The sequence below is a fragment of the Pleurodeles waltl genome, chromosome 1_2, assembly GCF_031143425.1.
Source record: "Pleurodeles waltl isolate 20211129_DDA chromosome 1_2, aPleWal1.hap1.20221129, whole genome shotgun sequence".
NCBI classification, from domain to species: Eukaryota; Metazoa; Chordata; class Amphibia; order Caudata; family Salamandridae; genus Pleurodeles; species Pleurodeles waltl.
Window position 1 is genome coordinate 1,195,577,305 of NC_090437.1, and position 17,625 is coordinate 1,195,594,929.

Consider the following 17,625-nt stretch of genomic DNA (forward strand, 5'->3'; position numbering starts at 1 on the left):
GGATTTGCTCTTGTGATGGTACAACATCCCTTTTTAGACCGCCTAGGGGGTACTAGATGTAGTATGTCCCATGATTGTGCCAAGGATGGCTAGGTACTAGGCACACGGTTTTAGGAAAGCTAGTTATCTAGTTATAAAATGCTTCCATCATCCTTTGTAAGCAATCTGCACCACTGAGGCCTTTTACAGACTAGAACACTTTTTGACAATCCATCTTGCAGACTATGGCTTTCCTAGATGAAGGCTTTTGAAGCAGTGACAAGGCCAAAGTCTTTAATAGACAAGGTGGACTAGCCCATAGTAAAATCCTTTCGATGACATCTGTGTTGGCGATCCTTGTGCTGAAAGACACGCAGCAAAGTCAACGACATTTGTTTTTGGCTCCAGTGGTGAGGGGTATAGTACTTTTGATGTGAAATCTGATGTATGAGTGTTAGATACAGCTGAAGGGAGTATTGGAGCCATCCTCACCAAGACTTCTACGGATACAGCCATTTCACTTTTCAGGAAGTTACAGCTCTACATTTCATTTTCATGGCAGCAAGAAACAGAGAGGCACTCAGACAGATTCCAGATACAGAAACTGGTTTGAACAGTGAAAATCAGCTTCCTTTCCCCATACCCGTGGAATTTTGTACAGAACATATTTTATATCTCAATCTTGAGGTACACATTCAGGGTGCAGCCAATAAATGAACTGCATGTTTCAGAGAAAATGTACTTCATCTGATGAGTTTTACTGGACTTAAACAGAGAAATATTAGCCTTTTAAGAAATATCTGCCATTATTTCATGAAAGTCAGACAGATGGAGCACAGCAAGGTGCAAACGTTCCTGAAAAAGAGAAGGATTACAATACCTAACTCATGCAATTGAGAATAGGAAAAGAAAGTCTGGTTATGTAAATATTTCAGAGGAAGAGGCCAGAAAATGCAAATAATCTTAGCAGCTCTTTAAGGGGAAGAAATGGTAGTGACAGTCTTAGTAAGGGCTTACGTCTTGAACAGTTAGATGTTACTTAACATGAAGTAGAAAATTTGAGTTGTGGAAGTCCCTAGGGGGAGCCTAATAAATCAACCCAAGCTGTAGTTTGGGTTATACAGTGAGGTACATATGGTCACTTAGTGCACATTTATTCATTTTATGAATGGTCCAATGCTAAATAATGTTTTATTGTCAGAAGATTGGTGCAAGCTGTGCTTCAACATCCATTGCTTATTTGTAGTTTCTGTTCACTGTACTTTTATATTGTTTGTGCTTGTAGTGTCTTGCTGGTGCCCAAGTGGGTCGCTTGCTGTTGTACTCTGTACCTATTCTTATGCTCAGTTTCTTGCAGAAAGGGAGGTGTGCCCCACTGTGCGATTACTATTTAACATAGTACATACGTATTACTGATTATGTGTGTTCATGTGTTTACAGTGAGGCACTGGGAGTAGCTTTCAGTATTGTCATTTGGGAACTGGAGTCAGTGAAGAGTTCAGAGTATATGAGTGGAGACCTATGTTTGGTAGCATATCCTTGACATGCTATTTAGCAGTACATTGATTTTACATATCCAGTCATTCCGTAAAAGTATATATGTCTAATTTTTTCTTTTTTTTTTTTAAACTATAATCATACTACTGTCTCAACATCAGTTATATTACACCAACCCATGTTAAGCAGACTCAAATTTCTGCTCCATTTCTCAGTCCCTACAGAAAATGCACTTAACAGTTTTCTTCAGTGATTATACAGTTCACTTAATGCTTAATTATACTCACTTTGCTTCTTGGTCCCAAATTTTTTTGAATCATGACTTTTTCTTCTTCATCCACCAGAATACCATGATAGTCATGGTACGCTACTTCTCCTAGAGACAGTGCTTCAGGGGAGATTGGCAGAAGGCCACACTTCATTGCAGATACCTAATGGGTTTGAAAATTATAATTTACATCTCTACAGAAATTACAGTAATTATTTCAATCCAACGCCAGTAAATGAATTTAAAGACAGTAAGCGCACAGAGTATAAACCATTCACTATAAAGGAACTCTACCTAGCAAGCAACTCTGACATTACAGTACCCCAACCACTAATACGGAGTCCTCGATTGTGGCATTGATAATCCTGGTAACTTTCGTCAATCTTGCTAGGAATGGAAAGTGGTAATAGAAAAGGCATTAAGCTCAGTACTTTCCCTCTTATTCTGTTTGAGGCATTTTCACATTACCAGCTCTAGGGACAGACCTAGGAGAAGAAAAGTCCATCAGATAAGCTAAGGTCATCTACAAAGATGTTGACTAAACAGCAATGCACATCTGACCAGCCATAGATTTGGTATCTGGAGAACCACTCTCACAAAATGCATGGGATTCTAACCAGGTGGCTGCAACAGTTCTTTGATTGGTACACACTTCTTAACGCTGCAAATGCTGCCTTAGTTCTTAAAGGTATGAACCCTCACTTTATATAATAAAGTTCTGCTGTAAAGCTTAAAACAAGGGCTCTAAGAGAAGGTAAAAATACTCAAATCAAATGTTAGTTTCTCATCATTGAAATCTTCACGGAAATTGAACACTGAATATCCCTATTCAAGTGTGAGATTCCACAGCACATTTTACAAAAACACTTCTAATGCCTATATTTATTTAAAAAGTATACATGACTTTTAGCAGACTGATTAAAAAAGCTTCTTATAAACTTTACACATCAGGATAAGAAAAGTAACAGGCCTGAGCTAGCATTTTCCATTTCCTTTTAGAAAAATTGACACAATTCAATAATTGGAGGCAGATAGGCAGCATATTTAATCTGCCGACAAGTCATTTCTTTTAAGACAGCCAGTTTGCTTCACAAGACAACTATGGAAGCAGAAGATCATTTAATTTTGAGGAAATAGCACGCAGCTGATCCCACCTGGTAGGAAAGAATGTGACTCATGACTTCACTGGAGGCCCTCATGATGAAAAGAAAGAATTACAATACAGGACCTTATCAAATACAGGATGTATTCTGACCTACAAACTTTGCAGAGAAAGACCGTGGAAGAAACTCAATGTAAAGTCAAATAATGTTTTTTTTTAAATGACCTACACAGAGAACATTTAACTATGAGTGTCTGCTCTGAACTCTGAATTGACACACCAGTATCCAAGTAAGTTTATGGCTGAATTTGTCAGCTGGCTGCTCCGCAGCTTTTTTCTAATAGAGAAGCTGCAGCACCGTTTCCCCTCTACTAATGACATCTTTGTTTTAAGGAAAGAGTGTGTTTTCGCCTTTCAGTGACAAATGGATACGGAAATGTCCTTCTACCACCTGACTATGTAGATGTTGTTATACCACTATGAGTCAGTCTACAATTAGTATAATTAACACTGAGTCATGGATGTAGAGGGATCTCTCTGCAGAAGAGGATGTATTTGGAAAGAGATGTGAATGAGTTTATATGGAAATTCAAAAACACTTTTGAGAGAAAAAAAAAGATAAGTCCAAAAAAGAACCTTAAGGTGCATGAGAACATAACACACATTTTCCACATTTAATGGACATAGTAATTGTTAATATAAAAACTGCATTCTGTGAAAGATGCTGATGGGGGGATTTTGTGTAAGTGTGTGTGTTGTTTTGAAGCCTGCGCCATCCAGCAGATACTCCTGGTCACCAGATAACTTGATAAGATTTGAAAGCTAAGGAGGAGAAATAAAATGCTGTGATGTTTCCTGGAGGAGACAAGTCTAGCTGTGGAGTGAGGCACTGCATTGAGAGGTTGAGAACGTACTGGGCAGCCTAGCATCACAGCATTTTCAAATTTTAGTCATGATTTAAGATTAGGACATGGACTGCAGATTTCAAGAGATCTGGTGGTACAAACAATGTGATTTTTTTCCAAACCCCTTATGTGGAAGAATGCTACGTTTGGTTACTTTGCTTATGTGAGGGATCATGAATAGTAAGGGAACCAGAACAATTTGAGTGATATTACTAAGAGCGATAGAGATGTAATTTGTAATTAGTCAGGCAGATCCATGTTAAAGCTCTTTTTGCATTTTGGAGAAAAAAAAATTATTCTGTCTTATGAGGAGTAAGAGTGAGGAAATTTTCGGCCATCCACGATTGAGTATTAGGAGAGCATACTGAAAGGTAAAGATATCAGAAAGTGAACATGTTTTTAGATACTTTTAGGTGGTAGTAGTGTACTGGTGGATTCCAGGTACAATTCCATACACATGTTGAAGAGAGGTGGGGTCACTTGACTTTTTTGCAGATGGTGACGGTAGGATCATAAGTATTATCTTTAATTTGTGATTTATTGGAGTGCAGCTTTCTACATTTATAGGATCGCAAATTCCTGGTACAGAGTTCATGTGACAACCTTCTCCTTATGTTAATGTTCTGCAGATCTGATATGTTTTGTGGGGCAGGGGACAAATGATACTAGTCTCCTAATTAGTGCTCTATGTGATTATGGTGTATTGTGCACTAACAGCGTGTTGAACTCTTTTGGGGTCCACACAAAGTAGTACTCATTTCACCAACTGCCAATCCAGTGACTTGGTTAAGACACTACTAATAGATTCTAGCACAAGTGGAGTGTGCATGTTAAGTTCCTAACTACATGTGAGGTAGGATTTACCGGCTGAATGAAGGAAGCATTAAGGTTGTATTATGCTCTATAAGACTAGCAGTAGCCAGAGACACCCATCTCCCCCTTTTCAGCATTTCTTCCTGCACAGCTCCTTTAGATTTCACCCACACCCTCTGAAATTCATTGTGAATCCACGGGCACTATCTGGCTTTCAACAGCAATTCCAAAGATGGGCTATTTCTGCTCTGGCAAAAATCTACAAACCAGTTGCAGCAGGTCAAAGTGTGATGAAAAAGACAGTGACACTTTGACGAAACTATTTTGCCTGGCTGCCTCGCCAAAGGACACACTTCTGCTGGAAAGAAGTGGGCTTTGGTTCCATCCTTCCATTCCATGCTAGAGCTGGAGAATAGAACGATCTATGTGCAATACACAAGACGCAAAGTGATAGCTTAAACACAAATGGAGCTATGGCTATAGCTACCTGCAAAGACATGCACTGTTGGTTCCCCCCACAAGATTAGGGCTATTTCTGTATTTGATTGGTCTTGTTTCAGATTTCTAGTGGCCCAGGACTGCGTGCAAATGGTTCCTCTTGTGTATCTTATACTGTTTTGACTTAAAGCTCTGTTCACCACCGCAGAGATCAGAGGCGATCCTCTATGGCCCAGCTCAGCCCAACGAGAAGCTGATTAATGGGAGTTCCCAATTGAAGCAATGCTGATGCAAAACCAATGTAGGAACCTGAAATAGACATTAAGTGCCCTGTCACCACAGTGAACATCTGCAAACTGACCGCAGCTGCACCCAAGAGTCAACACCTCCAAGGAGACCACTGGAAGCTATAAAGAAAATGCTTTTTCCTATGTATGCCCCAGACTGTCGGGGGCCAGCTCAGCTCTCTGCCTATTCGTACTCTCCAACAATGACATTACTACTATCTCACACAGCACGAGAGTTCACACAGCTTCATGATTACATGACAACACCTGACTTGCAACTGTGTGCTCTGTCTCTACAATAAACCAGCAGGCCCAGAATTGCAGAAACCCTGAACCAGAGAGCCGCTGTAACAGTAAGAGAAGTACGCACCAGTGCTCTAGAAAGCAGTCTTTGATTTTGGCTGATACCAGCTTACATTTATGAGTAATTGTGACCCTAATTTGCAGCATGGAATTCTCCCCAACCACAGCTCAACGTGGAAGGCGGAAAAAAACGTTATTTCAAAAATAACACCAAGCAGTTTAAATGAATGTCATAAAATGTAAAAGTTATGAAGTATCATTGCTTATTATTAAGTCTTACTTTTTATAAAATAACTAGTACTTCTGTAACAACCAGATGTGAGTGATACATGTGTTGCCTGAACTAGATGTTCTGTTATTTACACCAAAACCCAAGAGCAAGTCTTAACAGCTCAACACCACATTCACATGAAAGTCAGAGCATAAAAAAAGGAGGCCCTTAGATTATCAATGAATTTTCAACAGTATCTAGTTTCTGCATTTCCAGTAACAGCAACAACATATCACAAAGACGGGCTATTTGCCCCGCAGCTGTACAGGCTGTGGAGCATGGGTGAGGCACCCCAGCATAGGTTTATACCCTTAAAATACCCCAAACTGCTCAGAGTGCCAGGAACTATCTTGGAATACAGAAGAAACCTATGCCTACGAAACAGGATCTCAGGGTTGCAGCAAGGCGATTCCCTCAGAATTTCAGGGACAAGAGAGTATGCAACCGTGCTAAAAACTGTCCCGTGCTAAGGACCTGTGTTCTTTAGGAGTGAACTGACCCAGAAATTCTTCCATAGGAGCTTATTTCTTATTGGACTTAACTTGATATGGGAGAAGGCTGAAACAGTTAGTTGTAAGCCTGACATTTATAACAATTGATTCAATATCTGTAACTGAATCATATGCTAAGTGTTTATTCATCTGGACCTGAGAATTGCAACTGTAGTAGAAGTCCTGCAAAGACTGGCCTAGATCTGGCAACAAACTGAAGAAACGGTTGCCTACATAATTATGAGCTGGACTGCTGCTGTAAGCTGGACGCCAAATGGAGATCACACTTCCATCCAACAAGCCCATTTCTAGGCAGCAAGCACCCTCAACATTTCTGATCATACCGATTTTCTTGTTGTTGCTTTTCAGACCAAAATGGGTATACATTTGTACTTTGGGTCTTTCTTTAAAACCATTAAAAAGCAGAAATAAATGCCCTTAACAATTTTGTTAAGAAGCAACTGGTTCCACCACTTAAGGGGGTAGCCATTTTCCACAATATTTTGAAAGGGGGAAGGGGAAAATCAACGAGGTAATTTCTTTATATATATGCAAGAGGCTTTTCTGCTGATGATCAAGGCAGTTGATCCGCTCTGCCTTTGGGTTGCCTTCAATGGGACAAAGATTTGTAGCTGCTCCAGCTTATGTAGCTTCCAAAAACGGTATTGAATAATTTGCTAGTGGAAATGCTTATTGTGTACCTTGGGGTGAGGCCTATGAAACCCTTTTCTGAAGGACCATGGCTTTCAGTGGTTTTAAACCCTATTTCAGGCAATATAGAATATAGCCCTTTCTTCGATTAGTCAACTCGATGAAGAAAATAAAATTAGGGGAGGCTAAATAATAGATATGCCACTGAGTCAGGTAATGTGTCCCTCTAAGGCATTACACAATGACAATGGTTAATTTGGTTTCAATTAGAAAGGAATATTAACATTTTGAAAGTAAAGATTTGATATTACAGAGAATGACTGACTTGTCTGTTTCCAATAAACAAGATGAGATTGAAGAAACAACTTCATCATTCACAATAATACTAACAGACAAGTAATGGAGGACATAAAAAAAGATTTTGTATGACAGGTTATCGACCTCAGTTAGGTGCTATTCAGCCATGGCCTGCGGGCGAGGCCACTCACCCACCACATACGCCTGAGACTATGATTTAGTGTACTGTAACAGTATGTCAGATACATTTGCAACTAAAAGAATACTCTGGTCCTGCTCAGATCGTATTTGGCCACAGCTGAGATTGAGGATTAAAGGGGATAGGCTGCTACAGTAGCAGAAGGCACAATTCTGCATGCCTTTCATCAGTGCACCACGAATAGCTGGATGACATGTCACTATACTGACTAAACAGTGGTTGATTTATCCGGACGACTTCTAGGAGGCCAGAACGTTGTTATGCAGAAATGAGCAGATTGCGGGAACTATGGAAAGTAAAGTACTGATGTATGATATTGAATTTGAAGGGGTGCTGCCACTACTGATATATGTTTAACTGAAAATAAATGTTTTCAAGAATGATTCTGTATTTTTCTGCGCAATTTAAGTAAATAGCATATACATTAGTGAATTTAACACAGTGCCTTGAAATGCAAAAACTGCTGCAGTCGTTTGCGTTTTTAATGGCGCACACACATGCACAGACTAGAGAAAAAAAGGACAGACGAAATAGTTATGCAATGAAGAATGTACCTTTTAAGAAAAAAAGCTTTGTTTTGTTATAAACATTTTATCTGTAGAATTGAAAGTTTATTAAAGCTGGTCTCTTTAAGACGCAGCTAGCAATACATTGGTGTGAATCAGATGTTCAGCTTTATTCCCCTGCATTTTCATGAATAAAATGATGGCTAAATAATGGACAACAATAAACCTGTTCAGGGTGGTTTGGGGCAGTTATGATAATAAAAGAAATGGTTACTTCCCTGCAGGAGTGATTCTGCATTTGGTTACGTTTGCCGAACACGGAACATATATAAACAAAAGCAAAGAGCGCTGAGTGGAGTATGTCTAATGCTACTTTGCATCCTTTAAAAGTTAGCAAAGGTGTATTTTTTTCTTCATGTTGCCGAATTCAGGGCCCGATGTACCAAAGGATTTTACCCATTCTGTGTCTATGGGAAAAAGCTTTCGTACATATGGCCCTCAGTGCGCTACTAGGGGAACAGGCGTCATAAAAAGGCTTAGTATTTGAAGAGGAAAAAACAGCATTTGCCTTCCATAGGTCTAGAGGCATTCATCCCCATGCTTCAGTGTACTGACGGCTGCCTCTTCCATTCAGTCCTGGCTCATGAGGGTGGAACCGTGCATCTATGTGATTGTTTAACCCAATTTTTTCTTCATCGTTCTTTTCTCAAAGCATCTTTAGTCTACGTTTCTTGTTGGTAAATGTAACTGAAGGCGTTTCCTGGCTTTATAAGCCTAGTTTTTCCAGTCAGATGGCTGCTTTGTCATATAACCTTCATGTGGAAGGGAAAAAGCTGTGTCTGACTTCCAATAGGTCTTTGTGGAGGGGGTTCCCATCAGTCTCTCTTCATTCCACCAAAGACTACGAGTTCTGCTCCAGGAACTGGAAGGACAGGACCGCAACTAAAAGGAGAGGAAAATTTAAAGACCTGACAGCAGAAGAAACAAAGTTTAAAAAAAAAAAAAAAAAAAGGGACAGAGCCTCGATTGAGATGTAGTCCTGGGCTCAGATGGATTAAGAGAACGATCTAAGGAGACTAAGTGCAGAAAAGGGGGGAAAAGGGGGAATCATCTGTTGAGTCACTATCGACACAGACGTTCCTGTTCAACCTCAAAGGTATTGACATCAGCAAAAAGTAAGGTGCTGACCTGATCGCCATCAAAGGCAGGTCTGAGATATATGTGTCAAAAGACATACCAAAAAGCATATCTTTTTCAATCTTAGCTACTAGGTGGCCACTCTATTCATAATCAAAATATTAGCTAAGGTAAACCGAGTAAGCAGTTGCATAAATCAGTATTAGTAATTACGTTCACAGTAAAACAAACCAAGTAAAAAATAAACTTACCGCAGCGCCTGCTGGTGTGTGAATATGAACAACACATTTTATGTCTGGACGAGCTGCATAGATTGCCGAGTGCAATGTAAAGCCAGCTTGATTCACGCCCAAATTTGTGCTTCCTCGGTCAACTACATCTCCTTGAATGTTAATTTTAACCTGGCAAACAAAATAAGTACAATTCCAAATTGAAAATACTTTTGGATCTAGAATGCTTTTAGAGAATATAAGGGAAACCATTAATGATGTTTCATTAGAAAAGGAATGATGAGACATGCAGCTATACATTTTTGTCCTGAGCAAACCCAAATGATTGTTATCATGGAAGACCACACATTTTATATTTAGCAGAAACCAGGGCAGAATCATTGAGTTTTACCAGCTGCAATCAGAATATGGTCAAAAAGGCATACCAGTTACATACAACCGAGACGTGCACTGTCCAACTACAGACTATGGGAACCCTCTGCTGTTTTCCTCCTGAATTTCAAGAATTGGCTTAAGAGTTCACCTTACATATAAAACGCTCAGACATTAATCACGCTACAAAGATCAGAGCAGAAGAGGATTTGGAAGACGCCAACATGGATGAGTTGCTTAGTCACCCCAGGAAGGTGGACATACAAGCCAGGCTCTGCCTGTTGCAAATCAAAATCCTGTAAGCAGCATTCTATTAGGGATCATGTCTCAAAGTCATGGGGACTTGGATGCTGAACTGTCCGCAGCAGTGGGAACGATCATAACATCTCACAGTGCAGTTACGAGTATCTCTGCTTACATTAATTTTGCCCATAAGTTTGATGCTGTAACTATTTAGTGCATAATGCCACAATACAACAAATTTCCCACTTTTGATTTCATGTACTTAGTCACGAGTGCCTTGAATAGATCTCTTCGATACCTTTATGAAAATCAATGTCAAACTCCAGAACAATTAAGAAATCAAAACTTATAAGACCGCAAATAACGTTGAATATCTGTTCAGTGACACAAACAGATGCACCCAAATGCAAAAAGTCTTGCATTTAATCTGACATTCCAGCAACTCAGTATGTCAAGTTTACCTCAACATGATTTACAGACACCTTTTCACATTGAGCAGCAACTATCTTGTGCAACAGTCATTAACTGAGAACATGGTGTCATTCCCCTATAACAAATCCAACAAGCTGTGGACAATTAATTCTGTCTGGCCATCAAGCCTTGATAGAAACAGTACGCTGTATCGCTGTATACCTGTATCAGATCGCAAGCTGTCTGGAAGCGACCGACAAAGCTTTCAAAAATCATCTCCCAAAATGTGCAGTGCAAGAGTGACCACTTTAGGCCCGACCTTTTTAACCACACGTGGCATTTTCGGTGGTGCAAATACAATCATTATTAAATAACCTTATAATGGCAAAAATACAGTAATGTATTTGGCCCACTTGCAATTGTAGAACCCTGGAAAAGGGGACGGCTAAATTCTCGGCACATATGGATAACAGTGGCCTACTATCCAGCAGTGATTCAAACTTCCAACCTTGCCTAATGGCTCAAACCACTCTCAAAAGAACAGGTGAGTGCCCAAGACCAGATGAAATGCCATGATTCTTTATCATTACTAGAGCGCCGGCTTTCTACTGGTTTAAGAGGCAATGCTACTGAAAAACAATTCTTTAGATTTTCTTTACTTTATGAGCTATCTGGAAGTGCCTGGAACAGTGATATTACTTATATACCAAATACAGACGGACATGTACATAATTTTTTAACAGCTGTTTACCATTCAAATACAAAAAGTCAGCATTTTCACAGCCACCACCCTGTTGTGAAACCTCTACATACACTTTGAATTTTTTTTTTAAAGTGAATGTTACATGGATTAACATCTACTTGTTGTAGCGCTACAAAGCAGTAATAAAAATGGGTGGTGAAACACACGAATAAACGTGATAAAACATTAACCACAACGTAGAAAACAAATATCCCTATCAAAAGGAGAAACCTGTTATGCATTCCTATCGAGAATACAGGGCTAAAAAGAACTTAAAGAGGGACAAAGGTGAAACACAGTTAATTGTTCTTCAAGGTATGCATTCTTCAAGTATGGCATTCTTCTTTAAGCTGCAGAACATTCTCATTTTTTTTACTTTTATCTTTAGTGAGAGGGCAGTGCGCTGAAGCTGGGACCCCTTGTTGAGGCAATCTTTAATGCAAGCCAAGGTGCGGAGAGGGCAGGACGAGGGAGCCGAGGGCAGGACGAGGGAGCCGAGGGCAGGACGAGGGAGCCAAGAGCAGCCCCGGTGTAACACAAACTGAAGGGTCCACTCTGGACAATGTCTTGAGGTGAAGAGACTCCCATTTGGCACAGATATCCATAGTCTTGAGGCTAAGCAGTGACTACCTTGGAGGGTGAACCCCAGCCCGGACCGCAGGGCCTGCGCATTACATTCCTGGAAAACAGATGAGGCGTACACAGAACATGAAAGTGTATGAGGTGTCAAGGGAGAGGGCGGCACCGAGAAGCGTGTAAGAAGTGGGATGGAGAGAGGAGTGCGGATAGTTTTGGTTGCTTTATGACAGACAACATGCATTTATTTTTAAACTTTCTCAGCCGAATTTTATGGTCCTAACAATTACTATAAGTAACTTCAAATGTTGGCTTCGGTGACGCTGGTATCTTTGGCAGATACCTCGCTTGGAGTGCTAATGATAGAACATCTAGGCAGGCTATTAACAAAAAGGACTACGGAGGACTAATTGACCAGAAATGTAAAATCTACAGGAACCGAAGGGAGAGTATGAACATGGCTCAATTTACTGCGGCAAAGACGCAACTGGACTCTTACCCATCCAAGACTGCCACCATACCCTGTGGTGTCCTTCGGGTATCACCATCTCCTGCTGAACCTTTGCATCTGGCGCATTCCCCAATAATCAATCAAGCCTATAACATCATCCATCACAAATAAACAGGCAACATTCAGCTAGATCTCAACTGACAAAAGGGATCTGTGGATCAACTTAACATGGCTGCCTATCGGAGCAACCGTTAGCAGTGGGTGAGCCAAGAAGTGGTCTGCAACGTTTATAGTAGTTGATGGGAACCTCCTTCACACGTCAAGCAAAGGCCGTCATGTAAAAACAACCTCTGCCTTCATCGTATTTTTGCAGTTATTCTACAAAAGTAGCTCATCCCATTAATACAACAAGCACCTGAGGGTGCTTTTGGTGTTCTTTCTTCTTCACTGCTTTCTAATAACGCGGAGCTCGGAGATTATGGACCGGTGTGTCTAACACTGAATGAGGCTGGACGAAAGCATACATGCTGCACAGGTTAGTTCATCTCTTTCACATCACGAAGGGTAACAATGAGGCTACATCACATCACTTAAAACTAGAGAAAACAATATTTCAGCAAACTCTCCAATGTTGGTCACGGGCTGGTTTCTGGTAATCTGGACGTTTTACTAATGCCTTTTAAACATATTGAGCCTGGAATAGGGCTGTGTTTTCGTAGTGACGTTGCACATAGTGCTATTTCAATGTGACCTACGGATTCCAGACACCTCGGGGAGTAATTGTTTTAACAAATCATTCTCAGCAATCTTTAACTTGGCAAACCTTTGGCAATTAAAATAGAACAATTAGGTTTCCTTTCGGGATATTTCACAACCAGTCTGTGCTCATTATAAAACAACAAATGCGATTAGCATGTAAATGACCCTCTAACGCATGCATTCAAGCACAGCATTTACAAACGGTACACTTGGGGATTCTGGCCACCTCTTCTGTATACTCGATTTAGAAATACTACTTCGGAGCACCCATCCACATGTAGGTTTCCCTTATGGATATCCTCTAGCTGATAGCTTAGGGCAGTGTTTCCCAAACTAGTTGCGACCCGGTTTTCACTGAATCTTTAAAGTCCAAGCAATAAATAAAGATGCCTTTAAATTATGAATTTATTTTGTCATGTTGGCTGAGCTTCAAAGATAGAGGTCAAAGGTCCGGCTAGGTCTTCCAACAAACTATTATTTTGTGTACATGGGGATTGGTATTTACAGGCTCCTCTCATTATCCAGTTAGAGAAAGTAAAGTGAACAATATAACAATCTTTGTGGGCACAGAGGGTTTTAAAAGTAAAGTCTGTCATTTGTGTAACACACAACAAAATGTAAACACCTGTAAAAGAACTGCACACAATAAGCAGTTAGGAAAGCAAAAACAATGAAGCACAGTAATTATGAAGTGTGATGGAAACAAAGAATGTAATAGGATCAAAATAAACGAAGATACTTTACTTGCTGATGCACACATGATAAATAGACACTGAAACCCGATTTGCACACATTATCATTTGTGTGCAATTTAGTTTTATCTGTAAACCTGTATGTCTATGCAAATTTAGTGGCCATTTCAATGGAAAAAGTTTGGTTTGTAGTTGCATTAAAGAAATGTCCCTAATGGTCATTAAGGCTAGGTGGGTAGTGAAAGTTTGTGGTTCTAAATAGTGGGTCGTGGTTCTCAAAGGTTTGCGAAGCGCCGGTGTATGCCTTCTAAGAAACACATTGTGCAAAATAGGCATACACCTGCTACATGACCGAACACAACAGTTTAGTAAATGTCCACAGCACAAAGTAGGATTTTCTATCAGGAAAGCTACTGACCACTTCTTACTCACCAAACTGGATGCTGTAGCCTCGCTGTACAGAAGTCCAAAGGGTACAATAAGGAAATGCTCCTGTTCAGAGCTAACTCTGGCCTAGAGGGAAATCAGAAAAGAACGTTACACACTGCATGAGTGCTTCTGATGAAAATACTTTCATAATAAGATGGTCCGTTCATTTTTCTTTCATCCTAAATGAACTGGCTTCACAATGAGTTCTTCTGTACAGGTCACAAATAGCTAACTATTCACAAGCCAACTAAACATACCACTTGGCTTTTCGGGAAGTCAGCATCTCCTAGTCGAGGTGATTTGCAATGATTGATGTGAATGAACCTTGGGTCTGCAGCTCTGTAAGTGAGAGAATAGTTTCTTAAAACCTTTCTCTGCGCTGAACATGGGCTACAGCACTGCATGAGTTCAGACTTGGGATTTTTCTATGTATACTGTTGAATTATCAAACCCCGCCCAGATGGGATCCCCCCACCCCCTCCACACTTACCCATTCTTGCTTTTGCCCCCATGCTGCCCCTTCCTGTCCCATCAATAAGCAAGGACAGACGTTGCTGGGATTCAAACGGCTGCAGTTTATTAAATGCATATAAAAACACGTCTCATTCAGATTGTAAAATCATTTCACACATGATAATGTATTCCTCTGTTTTTCCAGTTTCTCCGTGGTTATGTTGCTATTCTCCAGTGTTTCGGCACAGCCTTTCTTCCTAAGGGCCGGTAGTCAGCGCTGCAGCGGCTAGGCTTCCTTCGCTACCATTCGCAGTGGGCAACCCCATGGCCTTGCCTGGGCCGCAAGTGCCGTGTCCAGCCCTTGCTAACCCTAGTTGGCCTTTGTCTGCTCCCTCGTATCCCTGCTGTGAGGCTTCCCAAGGGCACTACTTGAGCAGCTCTTGTTCTTTTAGGCTAATGTGCTATCCATCTGGCTGAGCTCTCTCTGCCACGCTGCATGTGGTTGCCCGACCACAGGCAGCTCCCCCTTTTCCTACCTATATGTTCGGAAACCTAGCTGTTCCAAGGCCGCAACTATGTCTAGCAAGAACATGACCATGCCCACCCTGGTCAGGTGGAAGCCGCCCGATTCATAGAACCCCGGTACCCTCGGGTTAATGAACCCATGCTTAAATAAACCAGAGGAGTTGGCCCTATAGACCTTGCTCATGGAAATGTTGCGTTTCCTCCTAGATCGTTCTACCGCCCTGTGGCCAAAGGTCCACCTCCACTCTGGTCTTGTTATTATCTCGGACCGCACGACGACTGCCACGTGCAGCAGACTCGCTGCAGCTGTTGGACCTGACACCTTTGCTTGCTCCCAACAGGTCCTTCCTGTAGAAGACTGGCTCAGTTTATGGTGTAGGCCTATCGGGTGGCACACTATATTGAGTCCAGGCAACCCTTAGTGATAGTGTTTAGGTGTCCAGATAGCAAAAGCTCTCTAGGGGTAGCTGTGGAGAGCAGCAAAGCCTATCCAGGAATGTAAAGCACTTGCAATATCTATTAACTTTGGTATATCTACACTCAGAGATATCGACACACAACAACTATACTTAGAAACAAGCAGGAAAATCATAAGAATACATAGGGACCAATGGGGGGGGACCACATACTAAGAAAGTGGAATGCAAATGGAGTATCCAACAAAGGTGCGTATGTTAGGAGGCTATGGGCTGGGAAAGTATGAAAACACCCAAGTTAAATACCAGAAGTGTCCCCAGCGCCCGGGTGCAGAGTGGTTATCTAACCGGTCGTCCCATAGGCTAAATAGGGAAGTCGTGGTTGGAGCTTTTAGGATTCAGGACCCTTCCCAGAGGACCCTGAGTAAACCAGTTCACACAAGGAAGGTTGGATAGTGCCACCACCTGTGGATACCCAGAAGAGTGGAGTACCTACACCAGGAACAGCAGGTGCATAAGGGTGAAGGGACATCAGGAGTCACTGGGAGCCTTGTTTGTCCAGCTGCTGTCACAACCTGTGGACCAAGTCAGTGGAACCCAAGGACGGATTACAGAAAAGAAGAACCTGAAGAAGAAGGGAACAGAGTCCAGACCACTCTGAGATGTCCGGGAGGTGCAGGTAGGCAATTCCCACCCTCCAACAGGTGAAGTACCTGCAGGTCGGTGAAGGAAAAAGTCTAGCTGCGAAGTCCAGGGGATGCATGAAGATCCTTGGAGACACCCACGAACAGTCCCACATTGGTCGCCGGATTGCAGGAGGGTCAGTGGGCGGCAGGACCACCAAGAAGCATTGGCAAATGCAAAAGAAGTTGCAGAGAAGTTTACAGATTTTTGGGGACCAGCAAGGTCCAAGAGAGTCGTCCCTTGGAGAGGAGCCAGAGCTGGCCCTCAGCATGCAGGAGAGCCAGGAGGAATCACTGGAGTCCCCACGAGTAATCCACTGGCAGGAGCCGCAGGGAGGCCTCAGCAGCACACACAAAAAAAACAAAAAAGGAGTCCCACGCCACACGAGTTGAAGAGCGGAGGCTGTTCTTGGAGCTGCAGCTTGCTGGAGGCTGGGGCTTCTTAGAGCTTGATCTGCTCAAGTAACAGCCAACAAGCCTTGGTAAGAGCAACATTTGCAGTGCAAAGGGGTTCCGTCCAAGTGGGTGCAGCAAGGGCCCACCGTCTCCCATATCAGAAGATAAGTTGGACCCGAGGGAACCACAGAACCACCACCTGTGTTGCAGAGCCTTTCGATAACCGTGGGACAGCAGGATCCACCAGCCGGTCGTTGTTGTCTTAAGGCACCTGTGGATGCAGTGAAGTGACTCCTTCACTCCAAGGGAGATTCCTTCTTGCTGGACACAGAGTCCTTGTGACCCCGGAGGATGCACAGCCAGAGATGATGTAGAATTCTTGCAGGAGCCAGAGAAATAATGTTACAGTGGGAGCCCTTCCAACTGGATACAGTCTTGTTTCCGTTCCTAAGGCAGACTAGCAGAGTGGTTCCAGAGGCAAGAAGCAGAAGTGTCTTGCAGAGAGTCTTGCTCGACGAATCTGGGGACCCACCCTCAGGGGAGCCCTTGCGTAACCCTAAAAGGGGGTTGGACACTATCTGCAGTGACCCACCTATGAGAGGGGGGTCAGGGAGGTCACCCACCTGGCCTAACCAGTCAGATGCTCCCGGGGGCCTCTGCACATCTTTTTTTTTTACAAGATGGCAGAATCAAGTAATCACCTGGAGGAGCTGGACAGGGGGGTGGTCACTCCCCTGTGACTCCTGTGTGTGGTTTCGTACCAGAGCAGGAACAAGGGGTTCCTGCACTGCTGCAAACCGATTCATGCAAGGAAGGCACCAAATATGCCCTTCAAAGCAGAGAGGCCATCCCACCCTAGCCCAGAGTCACCCATTTCAAAGGGAGAGGTGGTCACACCTCTTCCTTACAGGAAATCCTTTGTTCTGCCTTCCCCTGCCCGATTTAGGCTCATGAGCAGGAGGGCAGAACAGTGTCTAGGTTGGACAGCATTGCTGGCTGGCATGCAAACCATGTAGGGCTTACAGGCAGATCTGGGGGATCCTCTAAAGAACCCTTAAGGGCACATGGTATCATGCAACTAACACTGGAATCTGTGTAGTTGC

General features: G+C 42.3%; 1 protein-coding gene across 18 annotated transcripts in view; it reads right to left on the minus strand.

The window, feature by feature from the left end:
- ADD1 (adducin 1) overlaps positions 1–17,625 on the minus strand; it is a 572,382-nt gene that overhangs the window by 375,519 nt on the left and 179,238 nt on the right. For all 18 annotated transcript variants that reach the window (XM_069203567.1, XM_069203558.1, XM_069203535.1 and 15 more), the window contains exons 6-8: positions 14,053–14,133; positions 9,396–9,545; positions 1,764–1,907 (exon numbers count right to left, since the gene is read on the minus strand). In XM_069203567.1, coding sequence (XP_069059668.1) covers positions 1,764–1,907; positions 9,396–9,545; positions 14,053–14,133 — 375 coding nt within the window. The remainder of the gene's footprint in view (positions 1–1,763; positions 1,908–9,395; positions 9,546–14,052; positions 14,134–17,625) is intronic.